General features: G+C 37.3%; 2 protein-coding genes across 3 annotated transcripts; both read left to right on the top strand.

Moving 5' to 3' along the window:
• Positions 1–6,393: 6,393 nt before the first annotated feature.
• adnp2b (ADNP homeobox 2b) lies at positions 6,394–15,930 on the top strand. Its single transcript, XM_060865701.1, has 4 exons — positions 6,394–6,633; positions 8,003–8,120; positions 9,982–10,074; positions 12,344–15,930. The coding sequence occupies exons 2-4, from the start codon at positions 8,013–8,015 to the stop codon at positions 15,023–15,025; spliced, it is 2,883 nt and encodes a 960-aa protein (XP_060721684.1). The 5' UTR covers positions 6,394–6,633; positions 8,003–8,012; the 3' UTR covers positions 15,026–15,930.
• A 955-nt stretch (positions 15,931–16,885) lies between these two features.
• Positions 16,886–19,726, top strand: txnl4a (thioredoxin-like 4A). 2 transcript variants are annotated; one of them, XM_060864869.1, is made up of 4 exons: positions 16,886–17,009; positions 17,705–17,880; positions 18,843–18,946; positions 19,088–19,726. In XM_060864869.1, the coding sequence occupies exons 2-4, from the start codon at positions 17,728–17,730 to the stop codon at positions 19,257–19,259; spliced, it is 429 nt and encodes a 142-aa protein (XP_060720852.1). In that variant the 5' UTR covers positions 16,886–17,009; positions 17,705–17,727; the 3' UTR covers positions 19,260–19,726. The 2 variants fall into 2 exon arrangements, with proteins under 2 accessions (XP_060720852.1, XP_060720853.1); XM_060864870.1 differs by lacking the exons at positions 16,886–17,009; positions 17,705–17,880 and adding an exon at positions 18,288–18,356.
• The last annotated feature ends 274 nt before the right edge of the window (positions 19,727–20,000 follow it).

Here is a 20,000-nt window from a genome sequence, read left to right as displayed (position 1 = left end):
CGCTATAAAAATAACTTAAAATAACTAACATATGGCAAATAAATAACTAATAAATGTAGGCTTTTACAGGGCTAAAATAGTGGTTTTTTTATTTTATTTTGTAGTGCTATTATATTTCGACGGTTGATTATATTCAGGCGATTTTTATTATCTAGACGTCTACATAATAAAAGTTCTATTTAAAAAATAAAAGTCTCCATGATAAATTTGTCAACTGAACAGCTAAGAAAATATCTTAAAATAACTAATATACAGCAAATAAATAACTAATAAATGTAGGCTTTTACAGGGCTAAAATAGTGTTTTTTTTTTATTTTGTGCTATTATATTTCGACGGTTGATTATATTCAGGCGATTTTTATTATCTAGACGTCTACATAATAAAAGTTCTATTTAAAAAAATAAAAGTCTCCACGATAAATTTGTCAACTGAACAGCTAAGAAAATATCTTACAATAACTAATATACGGCAAATAAATAACTAATAAATGTAGGCTTTTACAGGGCTAAAATAGTGTTATTTTTTTATTTTATTTTGTAGTGCTGTTATATTTCGACGGTTGATTATATTCAGGCAATTTACCAGGACGTCTACATAATAAAAGTTCAATTTTAAAAATAAAAGTCTCCACGTTAAATTTGTCTAAACTGAACAGACAGATATGTGTTTGTTTACTTATTTATTTAAACAGATAGAGGGTAGAGGTTTATAATTATTACTTTATTTAACAATAACTATATGGTCAAAGCTATGCGGACACATGAGCATCACATTTATATGTGGTTGTTCAACAGACAGTTGCTACCTAATTGTAAGCACACAATTGTATAGAATGTCTTTGTATGCTGCATTTTTTTAATTTTCTTCACTGGAACTAATGTTAAACCCGTTGAAGTACTGCAATGCCTCTAAGCACAAAGTAAGCTCCATGAAGATGTGACGAGTATATGATAAGTCGAGTGTCCCGCAAAGATCCCCGAACTCAGCATCAATTACATTTACATTTAGAGCAGACACTCTTATCCAGAGCGACTTACATTGTCTAATTTTTTTTATGCAATCGAGGGTTAAGGGCCTTGCCCTACAACTTAACCACTAGACAACCACATGCCCTATCAATTAACTCCTTTGGGAAGAACTGGAACAACAGACTTCTTACTTGACATTGTACCCGGTTTCACTAATGCTGTTTTTGTAGCTGAGATAATACAAATCCTCACAGCCATGCTCCAAAATCTAGTGCACTGCATTCTTAGAAAAGTGAAGCTTATTAAAAACGCAAAGAGGGAATCAGCTCTCTGTCAGGAGTCCATATATTTTTGTCCATATACTGTATACAGCAAACTATAAATAATAATGATAATAAATAATACTACAAAATACACTGCAATGCCTATTTATTTAATCATTTATTTTTCTTTTGTTTTTCGCAGAGATCTTTGGAGCTGTCTGAATCAGATCTGATCTGGTCTTAACTGATCCTGAGCTAGACACATAGAGAAAGAGCTGTTTAGTTTATTTGTTTTACAAGTTCTTGGTTAAAATGTTAACTTTTGCTTGTACCCAAATAAAAAAAAAAGGCTTGCCATTTAAATGCCTGTCTACAGTGTACTCATCAAATTCCAAGCCAACCTTGGGGGGTCATATAGGTGCTGAGACCCAAGATTTGATGATACCAGTATGCTCCCTTTGCAAGGTGATTAGGTTTATAACTAACTTATACCAGATACCATACCATCATTATTGCTTTGAGACACTTATGAAGGCTCAAAAAATTGAAGCAGATCTTGATGCAACCCCTAAGATTCAAGTTGTGTCCCACACTACCATCATAAAGTCAACACCATGAGACAACCAAAGTCTTTGACCAGGTGGTCATTGCATGAAGGTGGCTTGAGAGTGAATGGGAGGTCCAAGGGAGGCAAAACAGTCACAACTGGACAATGAGAGCTTAAGAAGGCCAGCCCACAAGGGGTGTGCTAGGTCTGCAAAGCACTACGCACAACAATCACTACATACAGCAGCTCTGGGACTTATATCAAAGCTAGTTGCTGGTATATGATACAAGAATTCATCCACATGATGGCCATGAAGCAGTTCATCATTCAGTTTCAGGAAGAAGGAAAAAGTCGGTCATCATCCAGTGACGCCATCTGCCTAGCAGTGGCTCTGCTTACGTATCCAGAAGCAGTTGTTATTTTCACTCTCTTTCTCACATCCTGTTTTTTCTTTCCTATCTGTACAATTTCTCCTTGCCCCAAAAACATCTTGCTCTCTACAAAGCATAGCTGAACATATAAAAATAAACAAATAAACAAATAATTAAATAAATATAAACAAACAAACAAACAAACAAACAAACAAACAAACAAATAAAAGCACATTTTCTTTGATTAAAGTGCAAATTTAGGTTTTTCATGAAGAGATGTGTGAGGAAGAACTACAGATTCCTGTGATGGCCAGGTGAATAATCTTGGCCATGTAGAGTATGTAAGATACTCAACAAGTTAGTCTAAGCTAGTCTAAGCTCACCAAGCTCAGTATAGCCAAATAATCCTCTCAGTAGATGCTGGGTAACTCTCTCACTCTCTCTGTTTATATACCTTTGCTACCTGCCAATTCACATTCCTGAGAGTCAGTTCAGTGCATTAGCATTCAGCAGAAGATCATTTATTTTAATTATACCCGGGTCAAATCTGACTGACTGGTCAAGAGGAGTTGATTCATTTTCTATGCAGTTCTGAAACTTATAGGCATAGAATGTTTTATGGCTTACAAAATGACTCGGCTAGTTTATCTGTGCATGCCAAACATCAGTCATTGTGAAGATCTCTGTTCTGTTGAATGATCAGGATCGATTTTCTTCTGCAATATGTAAAAAGTTCTGAAGCGTCTACAAAACACAGACAAATAAATGAAATTTATTTCTCGTTTCATAGTCACTGTTGAATGTTTGCAAACGTTTGACTGTCAAATGCTTGAACTCCTGAAAAAGAACTGGTCTACATTATTACAAAACTCCTGAGGGGAAATTCTGTAGTATATACTGTAGTATAGCAAACTGGTAAGTTCTTTCTATAGTTATAGCTCAATTTATTGTAATACATCAAGAGATCAATCATCAGGTCATTTCTCTGACCTAAATTTTGTTCAACAGATATGTGAATGATCTTTACTGAAAAATGTACTGTGTTATTTTATAATTAAGAAAAAATAAATACTGAATTGGGGGGCACGGTGGCTTAGTGGTTAGCACATTCGCCTCACACCTCCAGGGTTGGGGGTTCCCGCCTCCGCCTTGTGTGTGTGGAGTTTCCATGTTCTCCCCGTGCCTCGGGGGTTTCCTCCAGGTACTCCGGTTTCCTCCCCCGGTCCAAAGACATGCATGGTAGGTTGATTGGTATCTCTGGAAAATTGTCCGTAGTGTGTGATTGCGTGAGTGAATGAGAGTGTGTGTGTGCCCTGCGATGGGTTGGCACTCCGTCCAGGGTGTATCCTGCCTTGATGCCCGATGACGCCTGAGATAGGCACAGGCTCCCCATGACTCGAGGTAGTTCAGATAAGCGGTAGAAGATGAGTGAGTGAGAGTCAATAGGCTGGCCATAAAATCACATTCAGCAACTGGCTCCCTGTAATTTGCTGATTTCATTTGTCCAATTCTCTGTTTACAATTACTGAGATCTGCTGATGTTCAAGCTAATCAGCACAACATACCTAAACAGGACTCCACTGCACTGTTCCCATAGGTAGTTTGCTTTGAGACATTTCTAGCTCAGCTTCTGGTTTGCTACCTCTCACCTTAAAAATTGGCTAAGAATAGATACAGTAATTCCAGGTATATAAGGTCTATTGCACAGTAGTGCACGAGGATTAAATTAAACGGGAGGATAACAGGTATGACTCACTTCCATTTTATTGGCGCTATAGTGTGTGAACCTAGGGAATGTGTGTGTGTGTGTGTGTGTGTGTGTGTGTGTCATTCTGCAGATAATTAAAACCTATTGTATTCGCAGAAATTAATGCGATGGGTTGGCACTCCGTCCAGGGTATTCTGCCTTGATGCCCGATGACACCTGAGATAGGCACAGGCTCCCTGTGACCTGAGGTAGTTCGGATAAGCGGTAGAAAATGAGTGAGTGAGAGAGAGAGTAAATACTGAATTGTTTAGTTTCTGATAAATATTGTAGGTGACCAGATTTCATACCAGTAATAGGACATTGTTGACAGATAGGACAAAAGCTTTATTGCATTATTTTGGCTGGTACAGACAGTGTTATATAACTGTAAAACATGATAAGTTATGTGAACATATCTCTTCTCTTTCACTCCAAAATTCATGACTCCAAAAGTTTTTCGGATATTGAACTCAAGTTTTCAAAAAAAAATTTTCTTTAAATAAATCCATTGTCTTGATGGCTTGTGAGTTCAACCAACCTGTTTGCTCACATTTTCAACGTGTTTGCTGCATTTGTAAAGACACTACAGACTTTCATTTGACTCCATTTAACCATCTTGAAATGTTTTACAGTGTTTTAAACAAAACTGAATACAGCATATGATATGAACACCAAAGTCATGCAGGGAATTTAATGGTTGCAGCACCAGACACTTAAATCCCTCTTACTAGTATCAGGAAGTCTGAAAATTCATGAGGGTTTGTTTATGCAACATAACTGATTTCGAAACATAACCGTAACAACATGCTGGCTGAAAAAAAGGTAATGAATTCAGTGTAATTGAATTGCTGCGCTATAGCAATTTACATCTATATATATATATATTTTTATAGAACAGACATACATTTTTTATAGAATTAATTTTTTATTCCTTTAAGTGTATGTAAAGAGTTTTACTAAGTATTTCCAGATTCTAAGTTAATTACTGTTCTGCTGCTGGTCAGGTATTTTGCTTTATTATTATAAAGATTCAAAAGCACCTTTTATATTTAAATATTGAATTATTTATGAATGCATATAATAACTGTATAATAGACTATGTGTAATATTTATACTCTCGATTAGTTACCTCAGGGTTAAAACACTGAAGTTACAAGCTTTAGCTTAAAGCCTATTAAATATATAAAAAATCTCCCACATGCTTTCCAACAATCTTTTTGATAATTGCCGCTTTTCACTGTTTACACAGGGAACCTTTTTTAATCCCGAAACACACTGAATAGTTTTACAGAAGTAACTTCCAAATGTAAGGAAATATGTTGTACGTTAGCAACGTTATTTACAACACGTAGCTATGTCTTACATGAAGTACTTGTTTAAATGTTAAAAATGTTAATAAGGTCCCTTGTTAGCTGGCTATGATATTCCCTCAACTACTTTGCAGATACAACAACTCAACATTACAACTTCTATGTTTTTGCCAACTTATCTTTTGCACCCTTACGCTTACAATGCACATTCGGCAGTTCTTTTTAATTTATTTTACAGAGTCTGCACGCATAGCTACTCTGTATAAGATGCAAATATTTATCTACTATTAATTCTTAAATTTTACATTATTGCTTACGATATCATAAAATCATAGATCGTTTTTAGAATCTAAAGTCTAAAAGATATATACACATCGGTATATAGGTTCTTGTTGGTTTTTACCTTCTGTGAATTTTTATCGTAAATATTGCGAACTTCGTAACGCACGATTTTCTTGAGTTTTTCAGCGTGTTTAAGATTTGGCGATTTTCAGTCCCACAGCCTGGTCGACATTTGTAAACTTTTATGGTACGGAGAAATACAGACGGTAACCTATAGCTCTTTATTAGTAGCTACATACTATTCGGGCCATGGATAAATTCGCTACGTAGAATGCCGAAAAACGTTTGCATTTTAGAATTTTAGCTGATAACCTAACCTGACATGTGTCGTGCGTAATTAAGTACTTCAAATCAATAACTAGTGGACTTTTGCAATTTGCTACATTCTGAATAGCTAGGAGACATTTGATCTTTTCCACCTCAGATAGAGAACAGAATAGTAATGATCACTCGTCTTTTATTGGCCAATGACTTATGGGGTGATATGACTTCAGCCATCAGAAGTCCCTCCTACTTTTTGCAGTTGCTGAGCGACCAACAACCCACAGACGCCCTCTAGTGTCTGTGCTGTGTATTGACCAACTAAGTCCCACCCACTTATCACTTACAGCATCCCAAATAAATTAATCTAGACCTCAAGATTCAATCCATTAACTTAATTTTCACATGATGAACATAGCTTTGAAGTGCATGATGTGTGAATACATCTCAGGGACTACCTATGCTGTTTATTGTGACTTTCTCGACTTTTAAAACACTTACATTTCATTGGTCAGGAATGCAATATGCTAATTAGAACCTAACGTCACTTCCCTGTCATTCAATGCGCCATTTTCTCTTTTTATGTGCATGAACAACGAAGCTACGTTTAGGAATAATTCGTCAGAACGCGTTTGCGGCGCAATTTTTTGTCGCTGCGGCTAGAAAAAAATAAACCATTTTAATTGTAAGCGTGGCGCTGTGCATGCACACTGACCAGGACCGTTGGATTGGTGGGAAATCTGCTTTGTAACCGTTTTAGGAAAAAAGCGGTAAACTCCCTTTGAAAAAAAAAAAAAAAAAAAAAAAATCAGTGGCGTTAAAGGTAAGATTTAAAATCAGAGAACATCAGATATCTCACTGTGGCACCTGGGCAATGATGAGAAGTTAGAGCAATGCGCTCGTGCTAAACTGAAAGTATATTGTGTGTATCTCTAACACACACCAACTGCACATGTTTATATAGATGCACCAAATGATGATATATATATAACCACAATGCAATTGTGTGTGTGTGTGTATATATATATATATATATATATATATATATATATATATATATATATATAAAACAATGTAATGCAATTTATAATGCATTTAATATAATCACGTGAAAAAGATTAAAGAAGTTTTAATGACCTCTTGTCATTATTATTGTTTTATTATGGAGCAAATCACACATAAATAAATAATAAAAAAACAACAACAAAAGAACACTATAAGTAGAAGTGTATAACGTTATGCATTCGTATTTTCATCTCTCTGTTTGAATGAATGCATTCGAATTAGATAGTTGAACAGTATGTTTTCGCATCTGGGGAAAAAAATAGGTATTATTATTATTATTATTATTATTATTATTATTATTAATTAATTAATATTTTTATAGCAGTGTTGTGATGTTTCTGCACACCATTGCTGGCTTTTCGTCAAACCGTTTTCCACTCGAGCATCGTACAGTTTGCATAAATTAAACTGGTGGATGATGATGAAGAGTTTGGGGAGAATTTAGGAAGCTTTTACTCTCTAGCTGTAGCGCGTGCACTGAAAGGTGACCCATTACCCTTAAATTGTAACTAGATAAAAGATATGTTTCTTGCACGATGCATCTCTTTTCCACATTTGGTCAGTGTTGTTTGTTTATTTATTTATTTATTTACTTATTTATTTCTCCAAGAAGATTCATTTCTATTTAGTATTTAGCTTTTTTTGTGTGTGTATTGTCTTTATGTGTATTGCCTTGTATTTTTCGTTTGCACTGTCTTTCTGTCTTTTTTGTCTTTTGTCCTGCACTGTTTGCACCAGGTTGCACTGATGCACTTTATGTATCTAGGACTAACTTACACCATGGACCTGGAGAAATGTTGTCTCATTTCACTGTGTACTACAACAGCTATATATGGTTGAATTGACAATAAAAGCTTCTTGACTTGACTTAGCTTTAGTCATGTTATCTTTTAGTCTTTATTTATGTTCACACGCCGGTTTAAGTTGTGCAGAGTGCATGAAAATTCTTTGGGAAGTGAAGGCATCACGTCTTTGCTTTGGTAAAACAGGTCATGCCGTTTGTTTCCAACATGGTTTGTTGACTTGTAGGTCTAATCATTAATGTGTGGCACTGTGTTGTTATTGTATGCTCCTGTTCTTGTAAAGACAAGCGTTACAGTCAGGTCCTTTTCTGTCATCTGACTCAGGGGAGGAATCATGTATCAGTTTCCAGTTCGAGGACTGGAGAAAATTCGAAGAACAAGAAAGAAAGTTAAAAACATTTTGAGTGAATTTGGCCTTGAAGAGTGCCTAAGCTTGTGTCAGGTGAGTACTACTCTCTTACTCTGGACTCTCTTGGACTGGACGATTATCTTTTCTCCTGCTTGTTTCCATGTTGAATAACAAATAACATGCGTCACCTTGAGACTGCCTGTACGTAGAGTAGGTGTCCTATAAAAGGGGTTGACCTTTTTTACTTGTGCTTTCGATGTACAGAAATAAAAATGTAACAATCGGATAAATTATTTCTGGTTATTAACCGTATTTGTTACTGTTAATTTGTTACAAGCAAATAAATATATGATAGTGTACACATTGGTGGCGGTAATGAGGGTATGAGGGATGTGGTTTGAATGAGTTTATTTATACTTAATCAGGGGCAATGCACAGAGAACATTAGTCTAAGAAAGAAGAGATGTCATGTGCCATGTTGTAGAAAAAAAAATGCTAATTTCCACCTGCAGTCCCTAGAGTGATGTTACATTTACAAAAGGTCATGAAATACATACAGTATCATACATGGAAACATTATTTCACTCACATCAATAAAATCACTAAAAACACTCTCCACTTCATAATTTAACAGAAGTTATACAAAAAAAAAAAAAAACTTCACTCACATCCTAGATTGTATACACTAGTGTACTAGATACACTAGAGTGTATTGCTGTTCCTTTTATATCATCCTTTACTTGTGTAGCTTAGTTGGTGCCTTGGGAGCAGAGCTTCAACGTAATAATAAATACAATAAATACAACAATAAATACAATTTTGTGAAATTTAACTTGCAGTTTTTGAAAGTGCTGTACAACTAGTCATTACTGTCCTGGCTAGTTATCACATCAGGGAGAGAAAACGATTACAAACACAGCTCATGAAAAGGAAAAAGTGAGCTTCTTAGCAGCAGCATTGCAGCAGAAAGAGAAATGTGAACAAGGCTGAAGCTGCTGAACCTTTAGAAAAAGAAGAGTACACACTTCTGTTCCTTATGGCGTTAGCTTATGTTAAGAGCTGCTAGCAGCAACACAACAGCATAAATAAGAACTGGATTTCTGGGTGACAAACACTGATATAATGACTAATTCTGGCCCTTTGAGGTTAAATATGATTAATAGCCCACACTTGAAAGACTTAGACGATCAACAGCAGCAGCTAACATACAGCAGATTAAAAGTGAACCAAAGTTTGTACTATCACCCAACACAACTCATAGAATGCAGAGATGACTTAAAACTTAATACCCAGAATACCCACATGCTGCTTGTTTGTAGTCTGTTTCTTTCTAAAAACACGATTTAGTATTTTGAGGCAAAAGATTAACCTTTAGGCATATTAGCCTTTAGGCATGACACTTTTCATGCAGTGTTGAGTTTCAGAGACATCTTGACATCATCTGTGAAAACATGAGGTCAACACTATTCTGCTATCCCTTCTGAACGGCTGGGTGTAAATAATAGATCCGTGGCTGAGCACACCATCACCAAACACGGGGATCTATCCCATGTGCAATGGCTGCATTGGGTCTGGAGTTCAAATGTCATCTTATTGTTTAACTAAGGATTTCTTGCAAGAGGTATTAGCACCACTTCCCAGTGTACCTGTGGAAGTGGCCACCAGCTGGTAAATCACTATCAACTACTCAGTGTAGCCAGGCCAGCTATTAGCATGTTTTAGAGCGAGGGATCTATAAAACTCACAGGAGACATTTAAATGTGGCACAGTTTTCAGTAGTAAACCTGTACGAAAGCATTGTAACAAGATCACTAATTACGTTGGTTTTCAGCATGGAAACAAATGTGTGGATGGTCTCCACTAGTAACATTAGGCTCTTCTACTTTTCAGAGTTCATGTTCATGTCTTTTATAACTGACTGAAAAAAAAAATCATTCCCCTTTCTCTAACTCAGAGTCTTCAGGAGTTTGATCCAGGAGATAGCATTTTTGGTGCTACTAAATGGACTGATTTATCAGACGGATTTAACGGAAAGTGGAAGAAAAAGGTGAATACACACACACACACACACACACATGTGTATGTATGTACAGTATCTCACAGAAGTAAGTACACTCCTCACATTTTTGTAATATATTTTATTATAACTTGTGATATTATAACATAGTTGTATTATAACTATGTGACAACACTGAAGAAATGACACTGTGCTACAATGTAAAGTAGTGAGTGTACAGCTTGTATAACAGTGTCAATTTGCTGTGCCCTCAAAATAACTCAACAAACAGCCATTAATGTCTAAACCACTGGCCGTAAAAGTGAGTACACCCCTAAGTGAAAATGTCCAAATTGGGTCCAAAGTGTCAATCTTTTGTGTGGCCACCAGTATTTTCCAGCACCGCCTTAACCTTCTTGGGCATGGAGTTTACCAGAGCGTCACAGGTTTCCACTGGATTCCTCTTCCACTCCTCCATGACAACATCACGGAGCTGGTGGATGTTAGAGACCTTGCACTCCTCCACCTTCAGTTTGAGGATGCCCCACAGATGCTCAGTAGGGTTTAGGTCTGTAGGTCAATAGGAAATGCTTTGCCAGTCCATCTCCTTTACCCTCAGCTTCTTTAGCAAGGCAGTGGTCGTTAAGTGGAGGTGTGTTTGGGGTTGTTATGTTGGAATACTGCCCTGCGGCTCAGTCACCGAAGGGAGGGGATTGTGCTCTGCTTAAGTTTGTCACAGTACATGTTGGCATTCATGGTTCCCTCAATGAACTGTTCTAGCAGCAATAGACCATGACACTCCCACCACAATGCTTGACTGAAGGCAAGACACACTTGTCTTTGTACTCCTCACCTGGTTGCCACCACACACGCTTGACACCATCTGAACCAAATAAGTTTATCTTGGTCTCATCAGACCACAGGACATGGTTACAGTAATCCATGTACTTAGTCTGCTTGTCTTCAGCAAACTGTCTGCGGGCTTTCTTGTAGAACATCTTTAGAAGAGGTTTCCTTCTGGGACGACAGCCATGCAGACCAATTTGATAGTGTGCGGCTCAGATTCAGGGTCTTGGGAATTTTCTTATAGACATGTATGTGTCTTTATGTGTGTATAAATAATATATACACATTTAAATAAATCATCCGTCCGCCACCCACCTGCACCATAATTTTCTCTGATTAAGATATCCACATTCGACCAGCACCCATTGTCATATTGCAATTATTCTAATTCTATGTTTTCAGCATGATGTCAATAGATGGTTTTTAAAACGGCAAATTTGGTGCAGTTAAAGCAATCTGTGCATAATATAATATGCTGAATGGATGCTGCTTTTAAAGTAGCATTTATTTATTTATTTCATTAATGAAACAAAAGGTTCTTGTTTGGCCAGTTTAAACTACATTCTATTACTAGCATAAACAAAGGCTTTACTCCCTTTCAGACTTTAGCTGGAACGTTACCGTTTCTGTCAACTTCGAGAACAGGCGAACGCACGACCGCAAATGACATTTGCTCAGACTGAGCAATGACTGGATATCGGCTATTAGCCCCATCTCTTCAAATAACTCCTATATATAATGCAAATATTGCCTGTCTGCATTTAAACCACGTTTATATTTAGAGTATGTTGTTAATATTTGCATCATTAATGACTATCTAATCCACCCGTGACCCACCTGAAATTAATCAAAATATAATTTTTTATTACTCGACCCACCCGACCCGCAGATTATCCGCAGCACCCAGGGATATAACCACAATCCACATGTCACTAAAATATGTATGTGTGTGTGTGCTTTTTCACTAGCTTATACCCTGCATTCTAATTTTTCCACAAATATTACACCCATATGTGCTTGCCAAACATTCCATTTCGGATTTATTCCCTTTTGCTCTACTAAACTTTGGAGTGTGGTTATGGGGATTTGTGTTCATTCAGCTTTAAGAGCATTAGTAAGCTTGGGCAAGAGCAAGGGGTGGGTGGTGATTTGGGGCAGACATAAAGGTGTGGTGGTCAGGTGTCTACAAAGAGAGCTATGCAGTTACAGCTCTATGCTCCTGAGAACTGTACTTAGTTGTATGACAAAAGATTAATAATAACCACCAAACTGATAAGTCCTTTATGTTTAGTTATAGACTATCTCTTTGTTTGATGTAGCTGTTATAGAATGTCCTAATTAGATTAAGACTTTTCACTGTACATATTTCTAAGCATTTGTATCCTGTTCAGTTTAGAAATCTGAGTATATTATGACTATGTTTATGGCCATGATTGTAACATTTGTGACTTTTTTTTTTTTCCTTTTTCTTTAGTGGACCTACCGCACCCGAGGACTCTGCTGCTCATTATGCAAATTTTCGACACGGTCCTTATATTCATTCAAAGCTCATATTCATCGCTACCATGATAATGAGCAGTCAGCCTGCAGTCTCTCTTCCTGCTCTTCCTGCCCGTTTGTCGGCCACCCTAAAGTCATCTCCAGGCACTATAGACTGTTCCATTTCGAAAACCAAAAGCCAGAATCTGACACAGTGACACCCTTGTCTGCCAAAGCATTAAGTGGTCACACATTTCAGTGCCGAAAATGCCCTTTTCGCGATGATCTCTTGTACAGCATGAGAAAGCATGTTCTCATTAATCATTATACCGCACTGTTGAATCGTTTTGCTGGACAAAGAGCAGACACTGAATTAAAGGCCCTTGGGCAGATGTACAGGAAATTTTATTGTAAGGTTTGTGGTGCAAATGCAGACACATCCGAGCACTTGCTATATCACATACTGACCTCTGACAAGCACAGGGAATTGGATTTGCACATAAACTCTCTTATTTTTGAAACTGACACTAAAAAGCCGGCTCCCACTCTAGCACCAAAGATTCAAGTTAGTCCCGTTATAACAGGACCACCTAGCCAACCTTTACTAACTCCTGTACCAGCTCCAGGCACAGTCTTGCCAGTATTGGCTAATGGTGGACCTAGATTACTTCCTCCTCCTAACACGACAATTCTTCCTATTCAAGCCTCAGCCCTGGTGCAACTTGCCAGTGCTGAGGCAAAGGGTTTGTTGCATCCTGGCCAGCCACTGTCTATCCAGAATGTTCAAGCTCCAAGAACTGTCACTGCAACGCTGCCTAACGTTGGAGGAACGACTCCTGCCCCGACACTTCAGTCGGTTATTCCACGGCAACAGCCAGTCAGGGTTGGAGTCCCAGGACCTCATCATCCTCCGTCTCGTCAAGTTCTGCTTCCACCTGGGGTACAGTTTAATGTCCCGACTTTAAGGGGGCCTGCACCACAGCCAATGATTGTTGCTCCACGGTTCCCCTTGAATCAGCCTACCCCCAGAGGTACCATGCTTACATCCCAGTCCCTTCTGAGTCATCTGATCCCCACAGGCAACAAAGTTGATGGGCTGCCTACCTACACCCTCGCACCATTACAAGTTTTGTCTGTCCAGGCAAATAATGTCCAAGTAGTCGGCAAAGCACCTTTGCCAGTGTCCCAGAACAATGGCACACATCAGCAAAACTCTCAAGATTCCAAACAGACCAAGAAGTGGGTAACCTGCCCCATTTGCAATGAGCTGTTTCCATCCAATATATATGACTCCCATGTGGAGATCCATAAAGACTCATCCAAGAAGTCAAAGCTAGGTTTAGCTGCACGAGCACCTTTTTTGAAGAAAATGCCTGACAAGACAGTGAAATGCCTAATGTGTAAAGTTTTGCTGTCAGAAAAGGGTATTTTTGAACATCTGATTCATGGTTTGAACTGCTTGTTTTGTCCGGGGATGTTCTATTCCATCAAACAGCTGGTTGCACATATTCAGGTTGAACACAATCCAACCCAAAAGGCCAACTGTGACTTCATGAGACGAGAGTATCGTCTTTACACTGACGAGTCTGGCCACCTTCTGTTTCCCTATTTTGACATTAACACCACAGCCCCAAAAGAAATGATGGGAGAGAAAGAGCTTAACTTGGCCCTAGTTACTAATTCTCTCGATCTGATCTTTTTGAAAATGACCCCTATGACGCCGCAGGCTGTATGCAAGATGCCTGTGCCTAAGCCAGACAGCCTAGAGTGCGTCTTCTGTTCTGAGAAGCTGCTGAACATGGAGTGCTATCAGATGCACCTTAGAGAAAAGCACTTTATTGTGCCTACCGTTCATGCCATACTTAAAATGCCAGCATACAAGTGCATCTACTGTGGTGGGGTATACACAGGCAAAACAACTGTCAAAGCTATCAGTGTCCATGTATCCAGATGTCGATCTGCGCCCAAAACCCTCAAAGATGCAGAAAGGATACATTCTGGACTAAACGTTAGCCCCAGAATAAGCCAAGGTTTAATCTCATTCCCAGCAAGACAGACTACAGCTTCAGTAGCAGGACAAGTCCAAGGAACACCTGCAGTGCTTCAATCTCAAGATACATTTGTAGAAAAGCAGAGCAAGTTGAGGTTGGAGCTGGCTGTGAAGGAGGCCATAGAAGCTAATAAGAGGGAGAGAGAGGCCAGACTAGCAAGAAAAAAGAGGTTCGAGAAAGAGAGGCCCACTAGTTTGCCTTCTCCTGCAGCTGAAGTGCTGGATGATTCGAATGTGCAGTTTGCTTTGGATCCTGCTGGGATGGAATTACGCTCCTTTGAGGCCCGTCGGGAATTCGTGAACAAGTACTTTAACATCCAGCCATACCCGCTTAAGAAGGAGATCATTGCCCTGAGCAGCCGGTTGCTACTGAACAAAACCGAAGTTGCCTGCCAGTTTGGCTCCAAACGTACCAGGTGTATGAAGCAACTGCAGCGAAACAAGGCTGAGGTCTTGTTAGGTTTCAACATGGCTGAGGTGATGAAGGTGAAACACAACCTGTTTATTCCTGAAATAGAACCTGAAAAGCTGTCCTCAGAACCAGAACCAAGGAAACGTGAAGAAATTACCATGAACACGAACAAAGCTGAAAAGATTGGTGAATGTTTAGCATCCTACGAAGGCTAAAGAAATGGCTCAAAAGTGACAACACCTGGATAAATATACTCCTCAGAACAATGCATAAAGTGTGTATGGTGTTATCATAGGTCAATTTTTAAAGAAACAATTCAAAATTTTGTTTGAAGCCCCGTTTTGCGTAGAGTTAAATTTAATTAGTAAAGTTAAACTTTTTTGAGTTTGTATGTTTGGTAAAGAGTTTGTCATCCTTCATAAAACATATTGTATATGTATACTGTATTGCTGTTTATTACATACTTTTCAGAATGACACTTTTTACTCCACAAATGTTTTGTGGTGTGGTTTATTTGGCCTTGATTGACATTTTTTGTATACTTTCCCCATTATGTATTTTATTTAGAGCTCTATAAGTTAAAATGCATACTCCTCTAGTGTGTTTGCTGAAATGTATAAAATAATGTGCAGCCCCAACATGATACACTTTCCAGTATTTCATCTAAAGTGCTTGCTCATTGATCCTATGCCTATGTTGAAGGATTGTGAGTACGATTTATGTTCTTCTTCCAAGAGGACTGTTAATGGTTTCCTTTCAACCTTTATATTTACCTTATATTTAAATCTGGGCTTCGGGATTGTATTCAATAAATTAAATAGTCAAAATCTGTGCTACATCTGTGAACTGGCTTATGTTCTGGAATACTAGTCTGAGAGACAGCTCTGTCAAAAATATAGCGTCAGTCTGTGACAATGCCAATTCTAAGAATAGTTTATTAATGTGTTTTTACAACAATTAAATGTTAGGCTGTATGAAAGGTTAACATCAGCACACAATGTTTTCAGTCTTATTAGTTTGTGCACATTTCATCATTCTCAAGGTCAGAGTGTGAGAAAGAATGAAAAATAAACATATAATTTAAAAAAAGTGTTGTTTTTTTTATACACTGTAGTTACACACGAATAATGTGGGTATGTAGTAGCCTAGTGGTTAAGGTGTTGGGCTAACAATCGGAAGGTTGTGAATTAGATCCCAGGTCTACCAAGCTGCCACTGTTGGGCCCCTGAGCAAGGCCCTTAACCCTCAATTGTTCAGTTGTATAAAAATGAGATAATGTAAGTTGCTCTGTATCTAGATAAGCGTCTGCTAAATGCTGTAAATGTATAAATAACTTGGAGTTTCTAGAACATTATGTTCGGGATGATGGATGATTATTTTGTTTTATTTTGGACTGATATAAGGAATAAGATGATAGGATAACTGTGGTGTTTTAAAACCGCATGGAGAACCGCCTTCGTTGAAAGGTTGGTCTCCTAATTTGAGTTAACGTTGCCCTTCCTGTGACTGCTGATAGTTTGTAGTGGGATTTAGACCTTGTTTCATCTCTTACTGAAGAGATGGATGAGATAGTTCTTTAGTCTGTCCAGCTTTCTCGCTGTATTCTCGGCTCCAGCAGATCCAAAGACTCAAATTCAAGTAACGCGTTTGTAGTTTGCTAACTAGCCGAAGCAATCTTGTGTCAGAACCACATGGTGTTCTACAGGAGACGATGTCAGTTGTAAAAAGCACTATACGAATAAGTTTTAATCAAATTTGTATTGAATTCATTACTTTTTAATATTGTGTTTTCTCATTAAATGACAAATAACGGAAACACGTAATTGTCTCTGGAAATTTTGTTCTCTTTAATCTCTATTTTGAAATTGTATAGTGATTATAGGCCTCTTTTAATAGTTAAACCTAACCATTGTCCTTTATGTTTGGTCAGTGCACACGTATTTCTCAAAGTAATAACAAAAAAACAAGTTAAGACCTCAAAAAAAAAACAGCCAAACAATTTTATAGGCTGTTTTTTTTCTCTCTCCTGCATTTACCCGCCATACAGAAAAGTGGCGTCGTGAGCACGAGACACGCTTTAGTTCAGGTTGTTTGACGTCATTTCCGGAAGCCGTCTGGCGAAGTCTGGAACGGTTGGGTTCGGGTTTTTCGGCGTTTAATAAACGTTATAGGAGCAAAAAAAACACGTTTTTCTTGAAGGTAAGATTCCTTTATATCCGTACATAATAACTTAATGGATTATGGTTTTCTTAAAAGATTTTACATATTTTTTTTGTAGATCTAGAAATTTCAAAACGGTCGTTTCCGAGCAACAGGAATCTTTCCGCGGTCATTTTGCGCATAAATCTTTCTGCGCTCATTTTGCGCATACTTCTGTTTATACACACTTTATCAGCACTTATGACACTTATTTTTTCTTGAATAATATGTTGGGCGTGTTTGCTTATAAACGGCCCATTTTGTGTTCGTTTATTATAATAATTTTCACAGAACAACCTGCCATTTACACTAGTGTCTCTTATTTTTACATATAAGTAAAAATTTTTAAAAATTCTTTTTTTTCTCTCTTATAAATTGTTTTCTAATTTCTATGTAAAGCACTTTGAATGACCTCTGTGTATGAAATGTGCTATAAAATTAAACTTACCTTGCCTAGTATTAAAATGCATGAGCTGAAATGAGTTATTCTGGAAATTTAAAATAACACATTAGAAAAGTTAAAATTTTTGTTATTGAACGATAAAAACAAAGCAACCGTCCCATCTTCCACTAAAACCATGAAAATAATGTCACCTGCAGTTAAATGGCACTCTGACAGTACAATTACAGTACAGAAACTGTTTTATATTCACTTTGTCTCTTTTTTTTCCTTTTCCCTTTTTTTTTTTTTTTAGGTAAATTATCTTCTCAAGCCAAGATGTCGTACATGCTTCCTCATCTCCATAACGGCTGGCAGGTGGACCAAGCCATTTTATCTGAAGAGGACCGGGTGCTTGTTATACGATTTGGCCACGACTGGGACCCTACATGCATGAAAATGGATGAAGTTTTGTACAGCATTGCTGAAAAGGTCTTTAGATGCGTTTCATACACATCGATTGACAGAAAAAATAAGAGCTACGTGGTGGAGACGGCGCACAGTGGGCTTGAAATATAGCAGATTGCGATGCAGATAAAACGACAATTGTTCAGAGACTCGTGGATCGAACAGGGCTAAGAAACAACAGCTTATAGTTTCATTACAAAAACTTTTGAGACTAAGATTAAATACCGATGTGCATGGCGTTCACTGTGGATTTTTAATTAGAGTTTATTCATTATTCGGCTAAACAGGCCATTCCTATATAACTAGACATGTTAATGATTCTATACTATTATCGATGCTTCAAGTGGGGTTGTTTTTAATGAATTAAAACAAAAGAACGATGAATACTAATTTTTGGAAATTCTAGTTATGCAAACACCCTTGTTATGGGGCGATTTGGCCATGACTGGGACCCTACATGCATGAAAATAGAGGAAGTTTTGTACAGCATTGCTGAAAAGGTCTTAAGATGCATTTCATAAACATTGATTGACAGAAAAAATAAGAGCTACGTGGTGGAGACGGTGCACAGTGGGCTTGAAATATACCAGATTGCGATGCAGATAAAACGCCAATTGTTCAGAGACTCGTGGATCGAACAGGGCTAAGAAACAACAGCTTATAGTTTCATTACAAAAAAAAAAACTTTTGAGACTAATACCGATGTGCATGGCGTTCATGGTGGATTTTTAATTAGAGTTTACTCATTATTCGGCTAAACAGGTCATTACTATATAACTAGATACGTTAATGCTTCTATACTATTATCAATGCAAGTGGAATAGTAAGGTTGTTTTTAATGAATTAAAACAAAAGAACAATAAATACTAATTTTTGAAAATTCTAGTTATGCAAACACACGGCAAGGTGGATGTAATATTTGTGAACATTTTTTTTTCTTATGGGGCTTTCATTTAAAACTCATCTGCTTTTCTGTTAACCCACAGGTCAAGAACTTTGCTGTGATTTACCTTGTGGATATCACTGAAGTGCCAGATTTCAACAAGATGTATGAATTGTATGACCCCTGCACAGTCATGTTTTTCTTCAGGTATGCTTAAGAAAAATGCACGTACACCTTTATTTATTTATTTTTTTAAACCACCAATCACAAAGCTTGCATGTAATATGAAAATATAAAATGTCACATTATGCTAATGTACTGAAACATTATTTCTGCTGTGGTCTACAGGAACAAGCACATCATGATCGACTTGGGCACTGGTAACAACAACAAGATCAACTGGACAATGGAGGACAAACAGGAGATGATAGACATTATTGAGACTGTTTACAGGGGAGCTCGGAAAGGAAGAGGTCTCGTGGTGTCCCCTAAAGACTATTCAACCAAATACAGATATTAACTTTACTTTAAATATTATCTAGTGTATTCAGTGACATTACATTTCCCTGGATGGACACCTCACCTTCACTGGGACAGTTTGTATATTCATGTGTATACAGAAGTGACCTACTCTTGTATTAAAAACTTTTTTTATTATTATTATTTAAGAATTTTCCTTTATTGCATCAATGATCAGGAAATTGTGACTTTTTTTTTTTTTTTAATAAATGTTTTACAAGACTGTTTGGTCTTTTTCTGAATTTTGTGCATTGTGAGTAAGAAAAAGAAACTCCACTGCTCATGTTTACACAGCACATTTAGAAATGTCACATTAAGTATATTATCTTCTTACAGCTTGGTTAAATCAGACAGCTGTCCAGTCGAGAGAATTGTATGTGTTCTTGTTAATAGGCTGACAATTATTTATCATTTTCCGATTGTGTCTTCAGTATGAGGAGGAATAAAACAGGAAAATCTTCATGGCAAGGTTTTTTTTTTTTTTTTTTTTTTTTTTTAAACTCTAAAACGGTGATTGCTATGTGGAAAAACTATATAATTGATAAAATGTTAAAAAATGTCTTGTTCTTTAATCAATGCAACCTTGCAGGTCTAGATAAACTGCCGTGGTTTAAAAGGAATAATATACTTTGGGTTGCGTTGCTAGTGAATAATATTTATCCTTGGTGTGATCACAGCAATAGACACCAACAGCATGGATATAATTGATGTCAGAGTTACCAGCGATACTAAACTAAGTACA

Source organism: Tachysurus vachellii, chromosome 3 (genome assembly GCF_030014155.1).
Source record: "Tachysurus vachellii isolate PV-2020 chromosome 3, HZAU_Pvac_v1, whole genome shotgun sequence".
NCBI classification, from domain to species: Eukaryota; Metazoa; Chordata; class Actinopteri; order Siluriformes; family Bagridae; genus Tachysurus; species Tachysurus vachellii.
This window is presented reverse-complemented; position numbering and strand designations above follow the sequence as displayed.

Excerpts from the sequence above, each read along its gene's own strand:
- adnp2b (XM_060865701.1), top strand. The coding sequence starts at position 8,013 with ATGTATCAGTTTCCAGTTCGAGGACTGGAGAAAATTCGAAGAACAAGA. Across the intron at positions 8,121-9,981 it reads AGTGCCTAAGCTTGTGTCAG|AGTCTTCAGGAGTTTGATCC; the intron begins GTGAGTACTACT and ends TCTCTAACTCAG. Across the intron at positions 10,075-12,343 it reads ACGGAAAGTGGAAGAAAAAG|TGGACCTACCGCACCCGAGG; the intron begins GTGAATACACAC and ends CTTTTTCTTTAG.
- txnl4a (XM_060864869.1), top strand. The coding sequence starts at position 17,728 with ATGTCGTACATGCTTCCTCATCTCCATAACGGCTGGCAGGTGGACCAA. Across the intron at positions 17,881-18,842 it reads TGTACAGCATTGCTGAAAAG|GTCAAGAACTTTGCTGTGAT; the intron begins GTCTTTAGATGC and ends GTTAACCCACAG. Across the intron at positions 18,947-19,087 it reads ACAGTCATGTTTTTCTTCAG|GAACAAGCACATCATGATCG; the intron begins GTATGCTTAAGA and ends TGTGGTCTACAG.